We start from the raw sequence: 25,977 nt of genomic DNA on the forward strand, positions 1-25,977 counted from the left end.
ATTCTTAAAAAGAGCTGTTTACTGCTTAATTAGACTAACAAAAGGTGGTTTTTCCCAGGGATTTGGTAAGACCAGCACGCATGTCAAACATAAGCAGCCCTCTTTAGGTGACTGTGATATGTCCTGAAGTTTCTCTGGTGGGGATGCCGACAGTGGGAAAGCTATGCATGTGTGTGTGGGGCAGGGTCATGTGGGAAATCTCTGTACCCTCCTCTTAATTTTGCTGTGAACCTTAAAACCACTCTTTAATTAAAAACAAAACAAAACCTCTAACAGCTACAGTTAATTCTGGGCTCCCAGAAACTGGAACTAGAAAGTAAAGTCATTTCCATAAAATCTACTTTATCCAAAAAAAAAAAAAAGAAGAAGAAAGGTCATTTGTAATGTTAACCCAGTATTTGGGAATTACCCCATTCATTTGTAAAAGTATGTTACATGAATGTTAAGTCAACAACGGGATCTGCCCTTTAGAAAAGTCTTTTAGGAAATTCAAGTGTATAACCCTACCATAGCAAAAGCAGAAATAGTCCTCAACTGTTTTTCTAAGTGTTTCAATCTCTACAGCATCTACATTCATCCGATTCGCCTGGGTTGTTGATTTCATTTTATGCATCTCTGCAGCCTTCTCTTCTTCTTCAACACCTGTAAAATATTAATGATATATAAGGTCTATATCCATTATCTCAAGATTTGATTTTTCACTAAGAATATTTTTTCCTAATACTAACATTTATGATTTGACAGAAAGGAAAGGGAGGAGGAGGAACTTTAAAAATAAACACCTAGGGCTTCCCTGGTGGTGCAATGGTTGAGGGTCTGCCTGCCGATGCAGGGGACATGGGTTCGAGCACCGGTCCGGGAAGATCCCACATGCCGCAGAGCGGCTGGGCCCGTGAGCCGTGGCTGCTAAGCCTGCGCGTCCGGAGCCTGTGCTCCACGACGGGAGAGGCCACGGCAGTGAGAGGCCCGCGTACCGCAAAAAAAAAAAATAAATAAATAATAAAGTAAAATACGACGACTAAAATGATTTGTTTCTCCTTACTTTTTATTAGAAAATTTTTAATTACCTAAGTGATTTACATTACGTTATTTCTACTGGACAGTGCTTTTCAAAACTCTGAAAGGGAGCTTAGAATCTTCTTCCAAGAATTTCTAAAACTGACTCATAGGGACTTCCCTGGTGGTGCAGTGGTTAAGAATCCGCCTACCAATGCAGGGGACACGAGTTTGAGCCCTGGTCCGGGATGCCATGAGCCCACATGCCATGGAGCAACTAAGCCCGTGTGCCACAACTACAGAGCCTGCGCTCTAGAGCCCGCGAGCCACAACTACTGAGCCCATGTGCCACAACTACTGAAGCCTGCACGCCTAGAGCCCATGCTCCACAAGAGAAGCCACTGCAACGAGAAGCCCGCGCACTGCAACGAAGAGTAGCCCCCCTGCTCACCACAACTAGAGAAAAAAGCCTGCGTGCAGCAACAAAGACCCAACGCAGCCAAAAATAAATTAAAAAAAAAAACTGACTTATACACCTATTGATTTAGTTTCAGAAGACAACTACTGATCCTTGTCTGCAGAATAATTTATAGAAACAAATATTAGGAACTTAAGAATTATATCCAAAGATTATTCTCTGTGGCATCAAATTATTGGTAACAAAAAAAAGTATGAATACTAATAGGCAGGGACTACAATTTGCAACTGAGGACAATTCCCCTAATGCTTAGTTCTAACCACTGAAGAACCACATTTGCAAGACAGTATAGGGAATGGAAATGTAAACACAGCTGCCAGTTGGATTACAGTATTCATAGGACAGATGGCAACTGATATACACATAATCAAAGCAACATTATTAATATAAATTTAAATACATAAACATAATCAAAGTCTTAAAAATTCTCAAAATGATAAGAAATAATGGAAAAAAATTTAAACAGAATGCTACCATAAAGCTTAAAAGATTATAGCGAGGGGGGGGAGGAGGAGGGATGTTTTACAGTGGAGGGGATATGTTTTTTAAAAATACAATTGAAAAAAACATACAATTGAGAATTGAAATTAATGAATTAAGTAAACTTTTTATTCACCCATTATCTGCTTGTTGTATCATGAATTGGATCTAACTGGATAATGGAAATTTAAGTTTGGATCTTAAAGACATACATATTATATGCTGATAGACATGTTTAAGAAAATGCTGTATCACTGAGTTAACATAAAACCTACGGAGAGCGTTAGGTTAAACACAGATACGAAAACTGTCACACTGCGAGAAGTCCTAGGTATTAACACCCTACAGTAAATTTCTCTACTGCATTTGTTCTGGTATCAAATAAGTACACTACCTGGATGAACTCCTGATGGAGGATCACAAAACTGACTGAGGACGGAGGATAAGATGATTCCACTGAGGGAGTCAAGAAGACCTGTTTAACATTGCTTCATGCTTACTCAAATTTAAAGCACAGAGAAAAACTTTTTTTTTCCCAATGCACCGAACATCTATCAGGGAAAGACCTGCTTATCTGAATAAGAAATCTTAATAAGTTTGACATTTCTCTACCTTCTACTAACATGTTTCACTAAACCAGAGTAATGTCAAGCAAGGAGCACAGTACAATAAACATTTACCATTTTTCTTAAGCTCTTCAGTATTTCCCCTAATATGTTACCGTGTCAGTGATTCACTTTGAGCATTCTGAAATGTCTCCATGGACTTCAGAAAGTCTTTTTTGTGTATAAATCTCATTCAGCTTTAGAAGAAAATACAATGTGCTATCCATAAATATTTAGATTTAATATTTATGAAATACCAAAGATAAAAATACAATACTTACAGTATTTTACGAAATCTTTCTGAAAATCCTTTCTGGTGTTGACAAAAGCACGTCCTCTCTCTGTTCCAACAACAAATACGTCTGTTTCATACACTGCGATGCAGGCCACTTCCGCCTTGGACTTGGCCAGTTCTTTACACTGAAATACACAAATAGGAAATCTTATGTTATATACAGATGTTTAAAAGCACTGTTTCTGCTGGATGAATAAAAAATCTTATCACTTGACCTGCCTTAATACCTAATGTGGATGAGGTGAAGTTCCTAGTTTGGGCCTTAAGTTATCATATACACAACAGAGTCCCCATTTTTTTAAAGGGACCTCTCTTTCTAACAGTTTACAACCCTGATTTTATTTTTTGATATTTATTTATTTATTTATTTTGGCTGCACCGGGTCTTAGTCGCGGCACGCAGGATCTTCGTTGCAGCATCTGGGATCCTTTCGTTGTGGCATGAGGGCTTTTAGTTGTGGTTATGTGGGGCTCCTTAGTTGTGGCATGCGTGCTGGATCTAGTTCCCTGACCAGGGATTGAACCCAGGCCACCTGCATTGGGAGCATGGAGTCTTACCCACTGGATGACCAGGGAAGTCCCAACAACCCTGATATTAAACAGAAGAAATCACACAATTTATAAGAAAAAAGGCAGAAATCCTTTGTAATCTGTTATAGGTCAAATACCCAAGAAACAGACTAAGAGTTGCACACAGGCTTACTGGCGAGCACTCCCAATAACAACAGCTGTGCGCTGTGAGGGGGCAGGATTCTGCAAAGGGGGAATCAACAGCTGCCACAGATGCACCGCAGAAATTCTGGAGCTGGGACGGGCCTCCCCAAGGAAGGGGAAAGACCCTGGGCAAGGGAGCATCTGACACTCACAGAAACTGGGGGATTAGTGCCATCAGTCCTGAATGGGGGAGGTGGGGTCTGGAAGCCACACTACAACTTCCATCACATAATCCCACCTCCAGAAGTATCTCCATATGTATACACCAGGAATTCCATTTAGATGAGTATACTTTTACTGAGTATATTCCTATGAGATTAAACATTCTTTAAACTCTTAATAGAGTATATACCATTCCATTTTATGGATAAACAATAATTCATTTAGTGCAAACCCTAATTATCACTCCTAAGAATAACAATGAAATACTAATCTGCGAACAACGTGTATCTTGAGTGACTTTCTCAGAACAGTCAAGAGACACGAAACAACATAGCCAAGAAACTCTGACTCTGAAAGTAAATACTTTTAAGGTTCTCAAAACCTACTAAAAATTGCTTTCTAAGAAGGTTCTATCAGTTGATACTCCCATCTGCACCTCTAGAAGAGCTAACTCACAATATCCTAGCAAATGTTATCGTGCAACTTTCCCAGAACCATTTAAAAAGGGTACTTTAGGAATTCCCCGGTGGCGCAGTAGTTAAGAATCCACCTGCCAGTGCAGGGGACACAGATTCGAGCCCTGGTCAGGGAAGATCCCACAAGCCGCGGAGCAACTAAGCCCACGCACCACAACTACTGAGCCTGCGCTCTAGAGCCTGCGAGCCACAACTACTGAGCCCGCGTGCCACAACTACTGAAACCCGCGTGCCTAGAGCCCATGCTCTGCAACAAGAGAAGCCAATGCAATAAGAAGCCCGCGCACTGCAACGAAGAGTAGCCCCCGCTCGCCACGACTAGAGAAAACCTGTGTGCAGCAACAAAGACCCAACGCAGCCATAAACAAAAATAAATAAATTAGAGTATTGTACCTTGGACAGTTTTTTGTAAATTAGGCTAACTTTAGCTTATTTTTCTACTATGTTAAGTGTTTCTCTATTAATGCATAACAGTGCCTCACTGATTTTGGCATAGAATTATGGCAATTCTATTCTAATTATGGAATTAAATACATAATTATACATATTTTCTTCTGGTCTTTTTAGTTTATCTTAATATGACAATTTAAAAAATTTTTTTACTCATCTAGAGTTTAACTTGCACAATAAAGACTTTTTCCCCCCAAAGAACCTATGTTCTCAGCATCATTTGTTGAAAACTACAGCTTCCTCCTTTTGTTTTTTTAATTTATTTATTTTATTTATTTATTTTTGGCTGAGTTGGGTCTTGGTTGCTGTGTGCGGGCTTTCTCTAGCTGCGGTGAGCGGGGGCTACTCTTCATTGCGGTGCATGGGCTTCTCATTGCAGTGGCTTCTCTTGTTGCGGAGCACGGGCTCTAGGCACACGGGCCTCAGTAGTTGTGGCTCGTGGGCTCTAGAGCGCAGGCTCAGTAGTTGTGGCGCACAGGCTTAGTTGCTCCGCGGCATGTGGGATCTTCCCGGACCAGGGCTCAAACCCGTGTCCCCTGCATTGGAAGGTAGATTCTTAACCACTGCGCCACCAGGGAAGCCCCGTCCATTTGTTTTTGATTTGTACAATTACCACCCTCTAATTTCTTTTTTTCTTTTTTTCTTTTTTTTTTTGGCGGTACACGGGCCTCTCACTGTTGTGGCCTCTCCCGTTGTGGAGCACAGGCTCCGGACATGCAGGCCCAGTGGCCATGGCTCACGGGCCCAGCCGCTCCGCGGCACGTGGGATCTTCCCAGACCGGGGCACGAACCCGCGTCCCCTGCATCGGCAGGCGGACTCTCAACCACTGCGCCACCAGGGAAGCCCCTAATTTCTTAAATGGAAATTACTTGAATAATATCGCTTAAAAACAGTATCTCAAATAAATAATTTTATACCTACTGTCACGATCAGAAATCTTTTGAACTGTAATAAAGCCACAGTAGAAAACTAGTGACCGAGGTGAGCCAACAATCGTTCCCAGCACGGCGAACAATGCTATACTATAATTTTGTTATATGACGTTTCTATGATATGTTACATGGTACATATCTATGAGATGTACCATGGCTGCTCACTTGTAAGGAACTATTATTTACTTACCTTGTGATAAATGAGGGTGCATTCTTGCTGCACTATCCACACTCTTAGTTGGACAACCCTGTCTCCAAAGGCAGTATTTACGAAACAGTAAAGCAAGATTCATGTACTGTCTGAGGATTAGATCAAAGAAATCTATGGGCCACAGGAAGAAGGACGAAGCTGACCTGTACACCTATAAATTATACATCACAGTATACAACTGGGAACAGGAGGAGAGATCCTCTTACTTCTGCCAAAGATGAGAAAACTATAAAGATATTCTAAGGAAGGGAATGGGTCCTATGTGACCCTATTTCATTCTACATAGAGAGTAGTATTAAAGAAAATTATTTAATATCAACAGAATAGGATTTAATCTCTACATTATTTAACGTTACAGCCACAAATTTTGGCTAACTTTATGACCAAAAGCAAGAAATAAGTGACAGTCAGAAAGTTATAGAAGGAAAAAAAAAAAAAAAAAAGTAAGTAATAGTAGGGACGTCCCTGGTGGTCCAGTGGTTAAGACTCCATGCTCCCAATGCAGAGGGCCTGGGTTCGATCCCTGGTCGGGGAACTAGATCCCACATGCCGCAACTAAGAGCCCACATGATGAAACTAAGACTTGGTGCAGCCAAATAAATAAATACTTAAAAAAAAAAAAAGTATTAGTATATACAGCCACTAACCATTCTAAAATTTCTTTCTTTAAGGAGATAACTTTTTTAATTCTTATATAGCAGAAAGAAGAAAAAAAATGCCCTAACAGAAAAACAAAAAAGATTCCACGAACTATGTCATATTGAGAACTGTGAGGTTAAATGCTATATGATACTAGTCAATGCTTAAGACAGGAAATACACAGCATCCTCCTACTTAGAATATATAATTTCACTGTGTCAGAAAATAATTAAGTCTGATGTTTCTTAAATCTATGAGTTCAAATACATATTCAGAAAAACATAAGTCAACTGAATTACTACCATGATAGTAATATAAAAGTACAGCAGAAGAATACTACTTAATATTTTGCAATTATGTGTACAAGTTTTTTTAAAAAAATAAACAGTTAATACACTACATATTGGGTAGAAGGTCACAGAATTCAGACAATTGTGAAGCATAGCACAATAAAATAAAGAATAGATGTAAAATAGTGAATATGCTCTTATGGCCCAAAATTGTGGTAATGTTCTTTACATAGATAAAATAGGACACCAGCACCACACTATAACATACAAACTCATTCTGAGTAACTTCAAATATTACACTTAAATTCAAAGTTAATGCTTACAAAACAAAGGATTGCCTAAGATACTGGGAGGTAAAAAATTGAAATTAAATGTAAAAAATTACACATTCGGATAAGTTAAGAACATTCTAAAACATGCAATAAAATGTGAAAGGCTTAAATCCATAACTATTACTCAAGCAAAAACAGTATGTATTTATTAAAAATAATAGACACGGTGTACGTTTTCCAAAAACAAATCAATCTCATTCACAAGCCCAATCTTATCCAACTATGGAAAACTTTATAGAACTGCAAAGCCATCTCACCATGGACTCAAGAGCAGACATAAGGAATGTCACCACCATCCTGCTCTCCGAGGACTCCTCATCTTCGACGGGCAGGGTAGACATTGCTACTTGGGCCATGATCCCTAGGAAAGAGAAGTATTAGGAAAGTGAGTGGTAGAAATTCAGTGCCTTGCTCAACATACGTTTAGAGCTGTGAGGTTCCTCCATAAATTGCCTAATTTACAGTTTTCTTGCTTAAGAGAAAAAATAAGACTTAAAAACCAAGTAATCTATCAATATTTGCCCCAAAATCCTGTTATCCTATAAGATAGAGAATCTAACCCCCAACTTTCCATCTAGTTTTAGTTCCATAAAACTAGGTCAGCATAACCTCCAAAAAAAAATTTAGGTGTCACCCAGAACCAGTTAAAAAATTTCCCAATGAGGAAGAGGTGATGCACTTCACAGTCCAGTGGTAGTTTATCACAGTTCCACATAGGAAATAGACACAACCTCCCCTTTCTCCCATGCGCACACTGATTACTCAAGAGTGGGTTAAGTAGACTGAGGTTGGGTGAAGAGAATTCCTCCTATCTTATTAAGAAGGAAATAGGCTGCAGGACAAATAAGAGATAAGATTCCTTTATAATACATTCTCTTTAGAAAACACTGTCTGATACTTTTGCATCAGCAAAGAGGGTCAGCTGAATTTCAAGCACTATAAAAATACAAACACATAGACCATTCAATAGTAAGTGCTGGCAAGGATGTGGAGAAATGAGAACCCCTGTGCATTGCTCTTAGGAGTGTAAAATGGTACATCCACTGTGGAAAACAGTTTGGTAGTTCTCTAAAAAATTAAACAGATTTACCATGATGCAGCAATTCCACTTCCGGGTATATACTCAAGAGAACTGAAAGCAGGGACTTGAATAGATATTTGTACACTCAAGTTCACAGCAGCATTATTCATAACAGCCAAAAGGCAGAAACCAAAGAGTCCACTGTCAGATGAATAAACAAAATATATTATCCATACAATGGAATGTAATTCAGCCTTAAAAAGGAACGAACTTCTGATACATACAATATAGATGAACCTTAAAAATATTATTCTAAGTGAGATAATCCAGACACAAATGGATAAATGTGTGATCCACTCACATGAGATTACCTATAATACTCAAATTCATTGAGACACAAAGTAGAATGATGGTTGCCAGGGTCTAGGAGAAGGGAGCAATGACAATTTATTATTTAACACATACAGAGTTTTAGTTTGGGATGACAGAAAAGTTCTGGAGATAGATAGTGATGATGGTCACACAACAATGTGATTGTCAAAAAGAGACATGTACCACAATGTTCACTGCAGCACGATTTATGGTGGCCAGGACATGGAAACAACCTAAACATCCACTGACAGATGAATGGATAAAGAAGATGCAGCATATATATATATATACAATGGAGTATTACTCAGATATAAAAAGAAACGAAATTGAGTTACTTGTAGTGAGGTGGATGGACCTAGAGTCTGTCATACAGAGTGAAGTCAGAAAGAGAAAAACAAATACCGTATGCTAACGCATATATATGGAGTCTAAAAAAAATGGTACTGATGAACCTAGTGGCAGGGCACAAATAAAGACACAGACATAGAGAATGGACTTGAGGACAAGGGGTGGGGGAGAAGCTGCGGTGAACTGAGAGTAGCATTGATGTATATACACTACCAAATGTAAAACAACTAGCTAGTGGGAAGCAGCAGCATAGCACAGGGAGATCTGCTTGGTGCTTTTCCATGACCTAAAGGGGTGGGACAGGGAGTGTGGGAGGCAGGCTCAAGAGGGAGGGGATATGGGGATATATGCATGCATATGGCTGATTCACTTTGTTGTACAACAGAAACTAAGACTGCACTGTGAAGCAATTATACTCCAATAAAGATGTATAAAAAATTTTTTTTAATAGAATAAAAAAAACCCCACAGTGTGAATGTACTCAATGCCAGGGGAACTGTACATCTTTAAATGGTTAAAATGGTAAATTTAATGTCATATATATTTCATCAAAATTTAAAAATTAAAAGGCAAAAATACATCCCATAAAGACATTCTAAGAAGCCAAATCCTAAAGCAAACTTTTTTTTTTTTTTTTGCGGTACACGGGCCTCTCTCTGTTGTGGCACACGGGCCTCTCTCTGTTGTGGCCTCTCCAGTTGTGGAGCACAGGCTCCGGACGCGCAGGCTCAGCGGCCATGGCTCACGGGCCCAGCCGCTCCGCGGCTTGTGGGATCTTCCCGGACCGGGGCACGAACCTGTGCCCCCTGCATCGGTAGGCAGACTCTCAACCACTGCGCCACCAGGGAAGCCCCTAAAGCAAATTTTTAAAAATTCTAATACTAAAAGAATTGTCTTTCTATGAATAGCATGCAAATTAGATGCCTATTAAAAAGTATCCCTTTTCAATTTGGTTAATTCTAGGTTTTAGTAAGAGACCAAATAATCAAATGAAACTAATATGAAAGGATGACTAAAAAATTAATGACTGGAAGCATAAATAGAAATTCTAAAAATAAATCTGTGTATATAAGTTAATTTACTAAAGACACCTGGGTGTTCCTTAACTGAAGGCCCAATATTAGAGAACATGCTGAGCTGTTAGCATGAAAAATCGTTTTGGCTAAAAATGTATGTAAATCTTTTCCCTTTTTTTTTTGTGGTACGCGGGCCCCCCACCGCTGCCGCCTCTCCCGTCGCGGAGCACAGGCTCCGGACGCGCAGGCCCAGCGGCCATGGCTCACGGGCCCAGCCACTCCACGGCACGTGGGATCCTCCCGGACCGGGGCAAGAACCCGCGTCCCCCGCATCAGCAGGCGGACTCCCAACCACTGCGCCACCAAGGAAGCCCCCTTTTCCCTATTATTAAAGATCATCAGGGAAGGGAGGAGGGGCAAGATACGGATAAGGGATTATAAGGTACCAACTACCATATTAAATAAATAAGCTACAAGGATATACTGTACAGCGCAGGAGAATATTGTCAATATTTTATAATAACTTTAAATGGAGTACAAGCTATAAAAATATTGAATCACTATGCTGTACAGCTGAAATTAATATAGTATTGTAAATCAACTAAATTTCAATTAAAAAAAAAAGAGGATGATTTCCCTATTATTAAAAACTGTGGGGCTTCCCTGGTGGCGCAGTGCTTGAGAGTCCGCCTGCCGATGCAGGAGACGCGGGTTCGTGCCCCGTTTCGGGAAGATCCCACATGCCGCGGAGCGGCTGGGCCCGTGAGCCATGGCCACTGAGCCTGCGCGTCCGGAGCCTGTGCTCCGCAAATGGGAGAGGCCACAACAGTGAGAGGCCCGCATAACGCAAGGAAAAAAAAAAAAAAAAAAACTGTGGGGCTTCCCTGGTGGCACAGTGGTTGAGAATCTGCCTGCCAATGCAGGGGACACGGATTCGAGCCCTGGTCTGGGAAGATCCCACACGCCGCGGAGCAAATGGGCCCGTGAGCCACAACTACTGAGCCTGCGCGTCTGGAGCCTGTTGTCCGCAACAAGAGAGACCGCGATAGTGAGAGGCCCGCGCACCGCGATGAAGAGTGGCTCCCGCTTCCCACAACTAGAGAAAGCCCTCGCGCAGAAACGAAGACCCAACACAGCCATAAATAAATAGACAGATAGATAAATAAATAAATAAATGAAACTGTGATCTAGCTCCACCATGTGTTAGCATGTGAATTAACTCCTAGGCTAGATTTGGGCATCAAAAACTAATGAAGTGGGCTTCCCTGGTGGCGCAGTGGTTGAGAGTCCGCCTACCGATGCAGAGGACGCGGATTCGTGCCCCGTTCCGGGAAGATCCCACATGCCGCGGAGCGGCTGGGCCCGTGAGCCATGGCCGCCGAGCCTGCGCATCCGGAGCCTGTGCTCAGCAACGGCAGAGGCCACAACAGTGAGAGGCCCGCGTACCGCAAAAAAAAAAAAAAAAACCTAATGAAGTATACATACTTAGGAAATAAAATTTTATAATAAAAAAACTGACACATCCCCGTATCTGTTAACAATAAGAATTTTGTTTCCCAAAACAGAAAAGGCAACAGTATCAAGCAAGAGAATGGTTAGATGATAGAAATTATTTTCCGTACAGCCTATGTCCTATTCTTTTCTCTTGGATAAATAAGTTTTAAGTAAACTTATAGTAAAATGTGGCTCAGTCAAAATGGACAAGCCGTATTATTTTTCCATAATAACCTTCACTTCCACAACTACTGAGCTCGCAGGCCTCAACTAGAGCCCACGTGCCACAACAGAGAACCCACACGCACCTCAATGAAAGATCCCACCTGCCTCAATGAAAATCCTACGTGCCACAACTGAGACCCGGTGCAGCGACAGATAGATAGGTAGGTAGAAAGAAAGAAAAAAAGAAAAGAAAAGAAAAGAGAAGAGAAGAGAAAAGAGAAGAGAAGAGAAGAGAAAAGAAAAGAAAAGAAAAGAAAGATCATGGGGAACTCCCTGGCGGTCCAGTGGTTAGGACTCCACGCTTTCACTGCCCAGGGTCAGGGTTCAATCCCTGGTCGGGGAACTAAGATCCCACACGCCACGGCCAAAAAAATAAAATAAAATAAAATAAAAATAAAGTGACCATGAAACAAAAATTTAAAGTACCTAAAACGGGACAGTTATGCTCTTTAGATCAAAAAGGAAAATGACCAAAATGATCATGCCCACCATAAAACAGTAAATATAAAAATGGTAGATCCCTTTTAATCTTTTTAAACACAGAGAAGGAAAAAAAACTGAACTGAGACAATTCAGAAGGTGAGCTCAGGGACTTCCCTGGTGGTCCAGTGGGTAAGACTCTGCACTCCCAATGCAGGGAGCCCAGGTTCGATCCCTGTTCGGGGAACTAGATCCCCCATGCATGCCTCAACTAAGAGTCTGCATGCCGCAATTAAGAGTCCGCATGCCACAATTTAAAAAAAAAAGACCCCACATGCTGCAACAAAGATCCTGTGTGCCGCAACTAAGATCTACTGCAGCCAAAACAAATAAAAATGAATAAATAAATATTAAAGAAACACACACACGCACTACAGGAAACTAACAACAACAAAAAAAGATGAGCCCAATGTTAGACAAGAAAATGACTTCTGGGATTTGTACCACAATGTATTTATTCCCCATTGTCTTATCTCTGATGCTGTCTTGGTAAAGGAGGGGTGGTGTGGAGAGAAATGGTGATCTCTCTTTGTAAGGAAGGAGGCAATAATCCAAGGCAGAAAATCAGCAGTCAAGGAGACAACTGGAAGGTATCCCTCCAGAGATGGGCTATCCAATATGGTAGCCAATAACCACAGGTAGTTATTTAAATTTAAATTAATCAAGGGCTTCCCTGGTGGCACAGTGGTTGAGAGTCCGCCTGCCGATGCAGGGGACGTGGGTTCGTGCCCTGGTCCGGGAAGATCCCACATGCCGCAGAGCAGCTGGGCCCGTGAGCCATGGCCACTGAGCCTGCGCATCCGGAGCCTGTGCTCCGCAACGGGAGAGGCCACAACAGTGAGAGGCCCACGTACCGCAAAAAAAAAAAAAAAAAAATTTAAATTAATCGAGATTAAAATTAAAAATTCAGTTCCTCAGTAGTTTTACCCACAGTTCAAGTGTTTAGCAGCCACATGTAGTTGGTGACTTTTGTAGTGAAGAATCACAGATATAGAATTTTTCCATTATCACAAAAACTATACTGCTATAGAAATTAAACTATGTTGAGTAAACTTTTAAATTCTCATGACCTCTTGAGCCACCACGGTAGTAGCTATAGCAAAAGAATGAACTAATCAATGGAAAAGAAACTTAAGGGAACATGAGCCAGGATACAAAGGCCAATCCCAACTCTGTGTGCGCATTCTTCACTGCCAGTCTCCAAAGATTCTTTTTTTAAATTAATTTATTCATTTGGCTGCATTGGGTCTTCGTTGTTGTGCACGGGCTTTCTCTAGTTACTGAGAGCGGGGGCTACTCTTCATTGCGGTGTGCATGCAGCCTTCTCATTGCAGTGGCTTCTCTTGTTGCGGAGGAGCACAGGCTCTAGGCACGCGGGCTTCAGTAGTTGTGGTGCGCAGGCTCCACAGCACAGGCTCAGTAGTGTGGCGCAAGGGCCCAGTTGCTCCGCAGCATGTGGGATCCAACCGGACCACATGGGCTTGAACCCGTGTCCCCCACACTGGCAGACAGATTCCTAACCACTGCACCACCAGGGAAGTCCCAATCTCCAAGGATTATTGCTACAAGAGTATCCCCATAGAACAGAGTACCAATGTAGCCTGCCTGACAAAAAGAACAGAAAAGGGACAGAGAAGTAATTTCATGATATAGTCAAGTTAAAATGCATACACAAGACTTCTGGGACGCAGATTCTCAGAATAAATTAGTAAAATTACAAAGAGCCTAACCCACTATGAGTACAGGGACCTTGCCTTAATGATCAACTAGCATCACCTGCCATGTTACATATTCTTACAGAACAAGTTATTTAAATAGCTGCATAATAGCCCATCGAAATGGAATCATACAATTTCTCTCAACATCTTCATAAAATTAGCTTTTGCCTTTTTATTTCTGTATTTAAAAAATTTAATACTGAAATATAGCATGAAAATCTTTATACCTCTTAATACATAATGCTAAAATTTTTCCATTGCTACCACAAATGTTTAAAAACTCTAAATTCATCAGTCTCACCAACATATTGGAGAATTATGGCCTAATCACTATGGATACCTCATTATTACGAAAACAGGTGAATTTCTTTGCTTACTAAAGAAACACTTTTCATAGTTTTTATCATCTGTATTTCTTCCTGAGTGACTCATCTGCTTAGGGTCCTATGCCCATTACTAAACTGACCACTGATGATGACTACACATTGATTGCATAAACTGTCAGAATTCTGATAATTATTATGTGGATATAGCCCCTTAATTATTCAGCTTTTGTGTATGTGTATTTTAATTCTGTATTCTTAATGCAATATTATTTGTTTTGAACAATTTAATTTTCATTTTGATTTAACCACATACATATTTATGAAATTCTTTGCTCACTCTTTGTTGCATCTCAGATTTTCCTTCTGCCTAAAGTTAATCCTTTACAGTTTCTTTCTCATGGCAAACTTATTGTTTGCTAAAAATTCTTTATTCTTGAAAGATACTTTCAACTAGGATAAGAATCTGGGTTGACAAATATTTCCTGTCGGCACACTGAGGTTATTTCATTATCTTTCGCTTCCATTGTTGCTAGTCAGAAGTCATCTAGAATCTCTTTTAAAGGTAATCCCAATCCTCACCCTGCTGTTTTTAAGATGTTTTCTTTGTCTTTGGTTTTCTACAGTTTCACTCTGTATAGTGTGTGTGTAGTGTACATTTCCTTTTATTCAGTACATTTATCATTCACTGGGCTAAGGATTGTCATCTTTCAGTAGTAGCAAATTCTCAGCTATTATCTCTTCAGGTACTGTCTCTGTCCCACTGTCTACCTCCTATCCTACACAGAGACGCAGACTAAATGTATGCTAATCCTTAAATCTCTTACCCTCTTCTGAATTTTTCCCATTTTTCCTCCCTGACTAATCTTTCTTCTGACTTATCTTCCATTTCACTAATTCCTTCTTCACTTATACTTATTCTGTTGTTAAAACTACCCATCAGGTTTTTTATTTTGTTTATAATTTTCATTTATACAATTTCTATTTGTTGCCATGTCACATTTAAAGTTTCCTACTCCCTAAAGATTTTCAAGCTTGACATATTTCTTTAAACACAGTACAGGTAGCTGTTTTACAGTCTATGATAATTCAAAAACCTCAAGTCTTTGCAGGTGTATTTCTGATGTTTCTCATAGTTCTAGCTCATACTCACGGTTCTCGTTCCCATGTATGCCTGATTGTCTTTTACTGTATGCTGGTCGTTTTACATCCAAACACTGTTTTAAATATGAGACCTGTTATCTGGGAACAATACCTGCCTGGGATCACCATAATCCAAAGCTTCAGGTTCCTGGGATCACCCAGAGATGGTAACCCAGACCACAAATAGGGATGCAAGCTGGCTTATTTCTTAATCAGCCTTAACCAATTTGAGGTCTAAACTTATTGAGGGGAAGGGTCTATCTGTCCCCTGAATTTTGTGCAGATTCTGGGCTTTGATTTCAGCCTCTCATCTCACATGGTTTTCAAAACTCAAGTTCATATGGTGAAATTGGCAGATGCCCTTAGGGCAAAAGAGATCCCCACTTCTACTACTAATTCCCATTTTCCTTTTTTTTTTTTTTTTTTTAATTTTGCCTGCGCCGCAGGACTCGCAGGATCTTAGTTCCTGGTCAAAGCCATGCGCCCTACAGCGGAAAAGTGAGGCGTCCTAACCACAGGACCGACAGGGAATTCCCCCATTTTCCTTTTAATATTAGCTTCTCATAATAGCTCTTCAAAATTCCTATCTTATCAACTTTTTGCTATTTTTACAAAAGTTTTGTTTTATAATTCTAGAACATTCTTATTAGTCCCACCAACTCTGGGAACCACACCTTACTTACAATAGTCCTCTGTTTTCAAGAACAATTTATGAATTAGCCAGAACTATCTTACACTGCAAGGTTACAAATACCCAATTCTAACCACCACAAGTGAACAAAGGAATTTTTATTGTTTTATTTAACTATTCAGCCTAAACACTGCACTGATTCTATACACAGCTAGATCAAGGAACACAAGAGATATCATCAGAGTTCTCTCTATTCCCTCCCTGCAGGCCTCACTTCTTGAGCAGATGGGTTTCTTTCCTAAGACAATGATGGCCACATGCATCTTTATGCTTACCACACACCTATACTGTGATCCTAGAGGCAGCGTACTATCATATCTTCCTGCTATTTTTTGCACAAAAGTTCTGGGGATTTGTGTCACGAGCCTATCCCAAGCCCACGTGGCTAGTCAGAACAAGATTACCTGGGATACACTGTGATTGGCAATCTAGCCAGAACCACGTGGAATAGGAAGGTAAGCAGTTAAAAGGCAAAGCAGGACACTGTTATCAGGAGAAAAGGGTTGATAAAGTGTACCAGTACACAAAAATAATAGCTACCAGAGTCCATTCCATTTTCGTTCCCATTTTTTCAATTTCCTTAATTCTTCAATTCTGAACTTTTTTTTTTTACTTCATCTTTTGTCTCCCTGATTTGATTTTAATTCTCCTCTAAAGTTCAAAGCTGAACTTAATTGGCCTGTTGCTGTTTCATCTTTTTATCTTTTATCCTGTCAGCTACTGTTTAATAGAAGCAATGCCTTCTTTCATGTCTCTGAAAACAGACTCCAGCCATTCTTTAAAATCTTCTTGTGTTTCTTATTGGAGATCCATTTCAGGGATCAGGTTTATCTGTGTTCTTACTGTACTGGTCCGTTCTACCTCAAAATAAGCCCATAATTAATTCCATGTAAGTGTTTTCATTTGACCACACTTTTGCTTTTAATTTATTGATCCTTGGGCTTCCCTGGTGGTGCAGTGGTTGAGAGTCTGCCTGCCGACGCAGGGGACGCGGGTTCGTGCCCCGGTCCGGGAAGATCCCACATGCTGCGGAGCGGCTGGGCCCGTGAGCCACGGCCGCTGAGCCTGCGCGTCCGGAGCCTGTGCTCTGCGACGGGAGAGGCCACAACAGTGAGAGGCTCACATACCAAAAAAAAAAAAAAAAAAAAAAATTATTGATCCTTGACGTTAATGCTGAACAGCAAAACAATAAAAAGAAATTTTACAGTGAGTCAAAGAGAACTCTAAAACACTTTCAGGGACCTTCCTGGTGGCGCAGTTGTTAAGAATCCGCCTGCCAATGCAGGGGGACACAGGTTCGAGCCCTGGTCCGGGAAGATCCCACGTGCTGCAGAGCAACTAAGCCCATGCGCCACAACTACAGGGCCTGCACTCTAGAGCCCCGAAACCACAACTACTGAGCCCACATGCCACAACTACTGAAGCCCGCGCACCTAGAGCCCGTGCTCCGCAACAAGAGAAGGCACCGCAAGGAGAAGCCCGTGCACCAAAATGAAGAGTAGCCCTGGCTCGCCACAACTAGAGAAAGCCCCCATGCAGCAACGAAGACCCAAGGCAGCCAAAAATAGATAAATAAAATAAATTAAAACACTTTCACACAGGCCATCATCACTCTAACAAAAAATTGAGATTCTCAGTATTTCTGATTACGTTGATTTCTAAAATATTCTAAATTTTCAACGTGTTTCTGCTTCAAATTAAGGTTCAGGTCAGACTGTTCAGTCCGTGGGAGGTGGGGGTGTGGGGACCCATAACACTGATCTTGTTTCTTTTATTCCGTTTATGTCATTTCTTTTTTGTGTTATTATTTTGTTATTTTCAACAAACATTTCTCCATTTCCATCTTAAAACTTACAATCTTAGATAAAGAAGAAAATTCAAGGGACTTCCCTGGTGGCGCAGTGGTTAAGCCTCCACGCTCCCAATGCAGGGGGCCTGGGCTCGATCCCTGGTCAGGGAAATAGATCCCACATGCATGCCGAAACCAAGAGTTCGCATGCCACAACTAAGAAGCCTGTGTGTCGCACCTAAGGAGCCCACCTGAAGCAACTAGGCCCCGGGGCAATCAAATAAACAAATATTAAAAACAAACAAACAAATCTGTCTCAGCCACTGCTGCCTCCTAAAAGAGCCTTCTACAAAAGAGCCCTTTCAATGCATCGTGCTCCATAATTCTCTTCTCCAAACCAAGCACCCCCAGTTTGTCCTGTGCTTTACCTGTAACATGATTTCCAAAATATTCCTCAGCGGCACCATTCTCAAGATATTCTCTAGTTTGTCCAGGCAATGTCCCAGAAGTGCACAGAACATTTTGGATAAGATCAGTTTGCCAGAGACTACACTAGAACCTGTAACTCCCAGAATTTCCTTATTCCTTGCCTATTAACACAGAGGAGTATTTTAATACACATCTCTAAGAGCTTATCTCTATAGGCTTAATAGGTATTTTCAAAGGGAATAAATTAGGTTGGTGTTTCGTCAGAGGTTCCATTTTTGTTTTGTTTTTTTTGTTTTGTTTTTTGCGATACGTGGGCTTCTCACTGTTGTGGCCTCTCCCGTTGCGGAGCACAGGCTCCGGACGCACAGGCTCAGCGGCCATGGCTCACGGGCCCAGCCGCTCCGCGGCATGTGGGATCCTCCCGGACCGGGGCACGAACCCGCATCCCCTGCATCGGCAGGCAGACTCTCAACCACCGCGCCACCAGGGAAGCCCCAGAGGTTCCATTTTATAAATATTTAATAAAATAATACAAAGTATCACAATTTATATTAATATGGTAACACATATATTTAACATATACACCTCAGCAAACAAGAGAAATAGAGCCAAAGAGACCATTTAGAAAGAAAATTAGAAATCCCTAAAACAAACCTTTGATCAAGATTGATTTTTAAAAGTCAAGGCTTTTAAGTTTTCATAGCAGGCTATGCTTACATTTTGAGATACTAAAATTTTTCTTTCTGCTGAAATAAAGCTGGTAATTTTATCAGTAAACACCAAGTGATCTCTCAAGAAGAAACAAAATACATTTGAAAGGTTAAGATTTGAAATGATCTGCGTGTTTATTTTTATACTTAAAACTTTATACCCTCTCCACCCCATTTCCAAAATACTGTTGAGATAGCTAACAAAAATAGCTAAATTTTATCTTTTTTTAAAAAGCCAGGTGAAGGGAAGAATGATAAAATTTTTAAAATGAAGGCATGGAAAGAGAATCTGCCCAAAGGTGGATCACACAATTTCAATACTGAGTGTCACAGTAGCCAAAACACTGTCTCTGAAACAAACAAACAAACAAACACCTTACCAACTATTCAGGAAGACCCACAACTTTTCTTGGCACTAGTTTGAAATTTTTCACAAATGAGTAAGTTAAACTTTTAAATTGATAGTGCAGATTTTTTAAAAGTAGCAGCTTTCTCCGCCAATACACAAAGAATGTGCCCCTTTGTCCTTACTTCAAATTTAAAAAACATTTGGTAGTTGATAAGCTGGCTCACTTGTTCTTTTTCTAACTTTGTATGAATTGGAAGAGGAAATGAAAATCAAGTAACTGTGACCTAAAAGTTCCATCTTTATCTTTTTAATGTATTGTTTACAGAAAGCAGGCAACAGAGCAAAGCTATTATGAATGGCAGCTTTGGAATCATGCCAAATTCTGAATTCAAGTCCTAGCTCCAATATTAGATATGGTTGACTGTGGGATTCTTTAATCCCAAATATACTAATCCGGAAAATGACAATAATATGTGTACTTACCTCACAAGGTTGGTATCAGAAGCTATTAAGTACCTGACAGAGCGCTTAACACAAGCATTCAATAAATTGAGTAAGCATTTAATTGTTTTTTTTAAATATTTATTTATTTATTTGGCTGCGTCGGGTCTTAGTTGAGGCACACAGGATCTTCGTTGCAGCATGCAGGATCTTTAGTTGATCCATGCGGGATCCACAGTTGCAGCATGTGGGATCTAATTCCCTGACCAGGGATTGAACCTGGGCCCCCTGCACTGGGAGCGTGGAGTCTTAGCCACTGAACCACCAGGGAAGTCCCAGCACTTAACTTTAAATTTAATTAGGGATTTCCCTGGTGGCAGAGTGGTTAAGAATCCACCTGCCAGCGCAGGGGATATGGGCTCAATCCCTGGTCCAGGAAGATCCCACATGCTGCGGAGCAACTAAGCCCGTGCGCCACAACTACTGAGCTTGTGCTCTAGAGCCTGCAGGCCACAGCTACCGAGCCCATGTGCCACAACTACTGAAGCCTGCACGCCTAGAGCCTGTGCTCCGCCACAAAGAGTAGCCCCCACTCGCCGCAACTAGAGAAATCCCACGCACAGCAACAAAGACCTGACGCAGCCAAAAATTTAAATAAAGTAAATTTAAAAAATTTTTAGTTAATTATTTTTAAAATACACATATATGTAATACCTATTTATCTACCTATAAACTCTCCAAATCCAAGCCTGACAAATGAAAATTTCCCAACTAACTGCTTTAATACTGCTAAATAAAATAACCTATTCTGATGGGGCAGGAAAAATAATAAGTTGTCAAAATAAATCACTGCTTTTTTTTAACCATTTATTTTTATTTTTTTCCCCAGCTATTTTTGAGATATAATTGACCTATAATATTGTGTAAGTTTAAGATAAACGACAAATCACTGCTTTGAAATATAGTATGTGCACCTTCTAAAGCATACATACAACAAGCATGAAAATTTGCTTGTATCAAACCTACTCCTCAAAGATTGCTTTACAATTTAAGTTTAAAAGTCACCTTGCGCTAAATACCAAAAAAAGTAAACTAGACTGAATATACAAACTGAACTAAGGAGTCTTTATTGTGAAGCTCTCAACAAACAACAGAATTTGCCCATACAAGCATTCTCCTAGAAATAGACTGTGTTCTGGGGGTTGTGTTCTGAGGGCATCACACAATACCTAACCCACCCAGAAGGCCTTCAGTATGTTGGTTAAGTAGATAGATGAGTACTGTTCCAAATGTGGTAAGGGATCTCTTCTTTTCCAACGCTTAAAACACAATGAATAGTGAACAATAGTTCAAACACTCATTTTGTTATTATAAAGAAAACTGATTTTCCTATAGGTAAGACTACAATTAAAGAAAAAAATTATGAAGTGAGTATCTAGTTGGGTAAAGTGACTACCCCACTGTTTTACAACATACCCTAAGAAAAAGTACTCTAAAAGCTTTACAGAAGCAATCAACACAACAAAAATACATAATCAGAAAATAATTTTTAACATATAATTAAAAATACTATGGTCTCTAGAGACAGTGTATGCAAATGGAATCAAAACATACATCAGTTTTCAAAAGTATGGGACCTATACAATCAGAAATCTTCACAAGTCTAACCAGGGCTGATTTTAACCAAATACCCTAAATAGGGTCAAACTCTTCATTACTCTCCACTTAATATAGTGGACAGTAATAATAATATAGTCATATACAGTACTTTAAAAAAATTACCTCCTTTGCCATACTATAAAAACAAAAACTTTAAAAATCACCATAACAATCAAAAAGGATGGAAATTCTGACACATCCTAAAACGTGGATGAACCGTGAGGACATTACGCTAAATGAAATAAACCAATCACAAAAGGACAAATACTGTCCAAATAATTCCACTTATATGAGGTACCTAAAACAGTCAAATTTGGGACTTCCCTGGTGGTCCAGTGGTTAAGACTTCACGCTTGCAGTGTAAGGGGCACCAGTTCCATCCCTGGTCAGGAAACTAAGATCCCACATGCCTCACAGCAGGTGCCAGGGGCTGGAGGGAAGAGGGAATGGGAATTACTCTTTAACGGGCAATTTCAGTTTAGGAATATGAAAAAGTCCTGGAGATGGATGGTGGGATGGCTGCTCAACAATGTGACTGTACAAACTGTGCACTTAACACTGTGTGTTAAGTTTTGTGTTATGTATATTTTACCAATTTTTTACTACTTTTTTTTTCTTTTGACCATGCCACATGGCGTGCGCGGCCCCTGCAGTGGAAGCGTGGAGTGTTAACCACTGGACTACCAGGGAAGTCCCTACCACAATTTTTAAAAAATCACTATAAGGGGACTTCCCTGGTGGCGCCGTGGATAAGAATCCATGCTCCCAATGCAGGGGTCCGGGTTCAATCCCTGGTCAGGGAACTAGATCCCACACGCGTGCCGCAACTAAGGAGCTGGTGAGCCACAACTGAGGGGCCCGCCTACCACAACTAAAACCCAGCGCAACCAAATAAATATTAAAAAAAAGAGAACCTATGTCTATACCCACTAAGCCATACTCCCTCTCTCTCAATTATAAATTCATTTTGCCTCAAGTTACTTTTTAAATAAACTAATTCTTTTAAAATCCTCTATAATTTTTCATCAAGTTAAACCAAGGAACATGAGTCAATCTGCCATCAACTCTGACAGTCCCTGGTTATATGGAACTTTCTTACTTTCCCACTAGGTCAAAGTGTTTAAAGCAAAGGAGTAGTTCCAGAGACAGGCATGGGATATGAAGACAAGGATTGTAGAAACAAAGAGGAAAAGAGGAAAAAAGAAAAAACAGGGAAACTGCGTCATTGAGCATTCCAGTAAAGGAAAGACAAGAAAGAGGGAAAATGGTAAAGGAAGAAAGAGGAAAGAATGGAAAATGAAGAATATTATGATAATACCTTCAGCGCTTCTGATCTATCCACATGATTTTTTCTGTAATTTTCCCATAATTTTTAATACATCCTCTAAAATACTAATTCTTCATTTTACTCTCCCAGGCAGGTAGCCTCCGTTACACTTTGTTTAACCAAATTTTATTGTTCATATTGCTATGCTGCCATTTAAAGCCCATTGATTACAAGGAAACTCAACTCTACAATTATAATGAACAACTGATTAACTGCATTTCCTACTTTCTTTCAGTTAGTAACAATGAATAAGCTTAATCCAAATAAATGTAGACAACTTTTGAAGAAAAATGGTACCAATGACCTTTGGTAAACTGCTATTAATAAAATTCATGGTTTTTATCTTTCAGGTAGATTACCTCTAATGCATATTGGGAAAAGTGAAATACCATGCTCAAAGGGTATTACTTCTCAAACAACTCTTCAAAAAATGCTTTCCCTTAGACATACATAAAAATTACTTACCCGCATCTGTTTAAGCCAGTGATTAAGACAAGTTCATGTTAATTATACCACAGCAGTTATATGAAGAGGACTGCAATATTTTAAAAATTCATGTTTTCAATGAAGAAAGAAACAATGGTAGAAATGAATTAGGTAGAATGCAATGCAAATAGCTACACACCAGTAATAACAGAAAAGCTTAAGTGTTTTATTTACTGCTCCTTTAGATAATAACATGGAGCGGGGACCTTGTCTCTTATATTTTATGTTTTGGAACACACCACTGATCTATGGATCATCAAAAAAATGATATGAGAGACTTCCCTGGTAGCGCAGGGGTTAAGAATCCACCTGCCAATTCAGGGGACATGGGTTCGATCCCTGGTCCAGGATCACATGCCGTGAAACAACTAAGCCCGCGTGCCACAACGACTGAAACCACGCGCGCCCTAGAGCCCGCCTACTGCAACTACTGAAGCTCGCGCACCTAGAGCCGTGCCCCACAAGAGAAGCCACCGCAATGAGAGGCTACGCACCACAACGAAGACCCAACTTAGCCAAAAAATAAATAAATAAAAATTTTAAAGTGATAGATTACCGTAAGCTAATCCCACTCCTACCTGATTTGAGCATACTTACTTTCCTCAGAAAGAAATCCATTATACCAAAAAAACTAAAAATCATTCTCACCAAGACTTGTGCCCCAAGAAAAAGAAGCCCAAAGCCTACATTTTAATGACAAAGTCTTTGTAGCCATTTTCTTAAAAGTTAGCCAAATCACTGGGGTATGGAACTGGCGGGAGGGTGGAGTTAGGGAGCCCCAGCTGCTCTGCCTGCCCCGGCCTGGCCCAGCCTACCTCCCTCAGTTCCAAGCTCAGGCCCTATCTTTAGACTCTGGTGGGGATAGGATGCTTTAGGCATCACTTGAAAGACATAAATGCCTGTGCCATGAAAAAATAAATGAATGAGAGGGGAAAAAAAGCCAAGATTAGATTTCTAATTGTATTCTGTACTCAAATCCATGGCTCCTTTTTAAACTGGAGACCTGTTAAACTTTAATTTTGTAACCAACACTAAGAAAAATTCTTAACTCTGTTTTCCAAGCAATCTACAGTAAGCAGTACGAATTACTTTTGGTTCTTTAAGATCTCATTTTAAAGTAATGAAGAGCAAGCATCTAGAATAAACTTCCCTCAGAACTTAACTTCCTCTGGTAGTGAACAGCTCTCAAAGCGTCTGTCCTGGGAGCGGCAGCAGCACCTGGGAACTCGTTAGAAACGCAAAATTTCCGGCCCCACCCCAGACCTGCAGAATCAGAATGTCTGGGGTGGGACCCAGCTATTGTGTTTTAACAAGCCCTCCAGGGGAGGATGATGCTTGCTTGGGTTTTCAGAACCACTTGGCTTAGGGGTGAAGAGTCATACTGCCTAGGTTCAAATCTTCGATTCAAGGTTTACTTGCTGGGTAACCAAGAGGTAATTACACAGCTTCTCTAGTCTTGTTCCTCATCTATAGGAACGGGGTTGTTATGAATATTAAATAAGAAAAACATACCTTAAGTGCTTAAGAGCGATGCCAGGCATATAAACATTATTCAAGCGTTAGCTGTCGCTACTAATATAAACAAAGCACTTTGACGGCTGTAGACTGGAAGGGGGAGAAAGACAAAGACGGAAAAGGCTTAATCCCTACCCGCTCCAGGAGTTTAATACCTAGTGTCTAGGTCAGACACGTGTATACAAAGCATAACCAAACACACTCCAAGAGGAAGTAAAGACGCCAGCCTAGGAGCGGCAAACAAGCTGATTGTATGAAGAAGCAACAAATTCTGACCCAAAGTTATAAGATATGGCTCTAAAGTAACTGCATGTGAGCAAAAGAGTTCCACAGCCTCAAGCGAAGAAAAAGTCATTCCAGCCTACAGGTGTGAGCCAAGATCCCAAGAAGCGGGAGAAACTAAAGTGCAAGGCAGTAGACTACAGTGGCTGGAAAACGGACAAAGCAAAAATATGTAGTAGGAAATAAAATCGGATATCCCAAATCCTAGGGCTTAGCGGGGAGGAGTGCGGGGGGAACACCCGGCCTCCTCAGGGCACTCTCATTTGCAAACTTCCCCTTTTGTTTCCTGAACTCCCGAAGACCACTTTTATGCAGTGGACCATCAAGGCATTGTCTGCAGCAAAGTTGAATGCAGGAAGGTGAGAAGTCTGCCCGGAGCCCCGCATTCCGAGGAGTGAGCACCACACCAACAGGACCCAACATCTGAACATTCTCAGACGCAAATGAGCGCAAAACCGTAACATTAAACACAAAAAAGAAACTCGCTATTAAAAGGCAAAACTTGGATAAGCACAAGTAGCGGGGAAAGAGGGCAGTTTTATGTCTTCTTCCCTGAACCCCCGACCGGGTGCTGGCAGAATCCAGACGGCATATTTTCACAGCCCGCAGGCTGAGGTTTTCCTTCCGGTCATTGTGTTTATTTCCCCAAAAGAGCAGGCCCCGCGGGGCAGGCGCGCCGGCCGGGCCGGGGACAAAGCCCACTCCGGGCTCCACCTGGGCGCGGGTAGGGGCGGGCAGGGGCAGCGGCGAGGCGGGGCGGTGCTCCGGGGCCCGCCCGCCGGCCCGCAGTTACCAGGCAGCGCGGCACCGCCCCCGCCGCCCGCCGACCAATCCGGCGCGTCTGCTGCCCGGGCGCACGAGCCCCGGAGACACCAGGCCAAGCGCGACCCCACGGCTCGGGCCTGGCACCGCGCGCGCACCCGCATCGCCGGAGCCGGCCAATCAGCGGCCGGGCATGCGCAGCCCGCAGGCTCGCTCGCGCGCGGGCCTCACGCGTGAGGTGCCCCCCCACGCCGCGCCGGCGCGCGCGCCCCTCCCCCACGCGCCCAGGCGCGCGCGTGCAACTGTCGTCCCCCGCGACCGCGTCTGCTCCTGCCCC

General features: G+C 41.3%; 1 protein-coding gene and 1 non-coding gene across 7 annotated transcripts in view; one reads left to right on the forward strand and one right to left on the reverse strand.

The window, feature by feature from the left end:
• GTF2I (general transcription factor IIi) overlaps positions 1–25,977 on the reverse strand; it is a 104,849-nt gene that overhangs the window by 77,661 nt on the left and 1,211 nt on the right. For 4 of the 6 annotated variants that reach the window (XM_007468763.1, XM_007468762.1, XM_007468761.1 and 1 more), the window contains exons 2-4: positions 7,318–7,421; positions 2,841–2,979; positions 508–642 (exon numbers count right to left, since the gene is read on the reverse strand). In XM_007468763.1, the coding sequence (XP_007468825.1) occupies positions 508–642; positions 2,841–2,979; positions 7,318–7,416 (373 nt within the window). In that variant the 5' untranslated portion in view covers positions 7,417–7,421. Of the gene's footprint in view, positions 1–507; positions 643–2,840; positions 2,980–7,317; positions 7,422–25,977 lie in introns of those variants that run through there. The other 2 variants (XM_007468759.1, XM_007468758.1) reach the window with 1 other exon arrangement.
• On the forward strand, positions 12,131–12,203 carry TRNAG-CCC (transfer RNA glycine (anticodon CCC)). Its single transcript has one exon. It is a non-coding gene; the product is annotated as a tRNA-Gly (tRNA).

Source organism: Lipotes vexillifer, unplaced genomic scaffold (genome assembly GCF_000442215.2).
Source record: "Lipotes vexillifer unplaced genomic scaffold, Lipotes_vexillifer_v1.1 scaffold12, whole genome shotgun sequence".
NCBI classification, from domain to species: domain Eukaryota; kingdom Metazoa; phylum Chordata; class Mammalia; order Artiodactyla; family Lipotidae; genus Lipotes; species Lipotes vexillifer.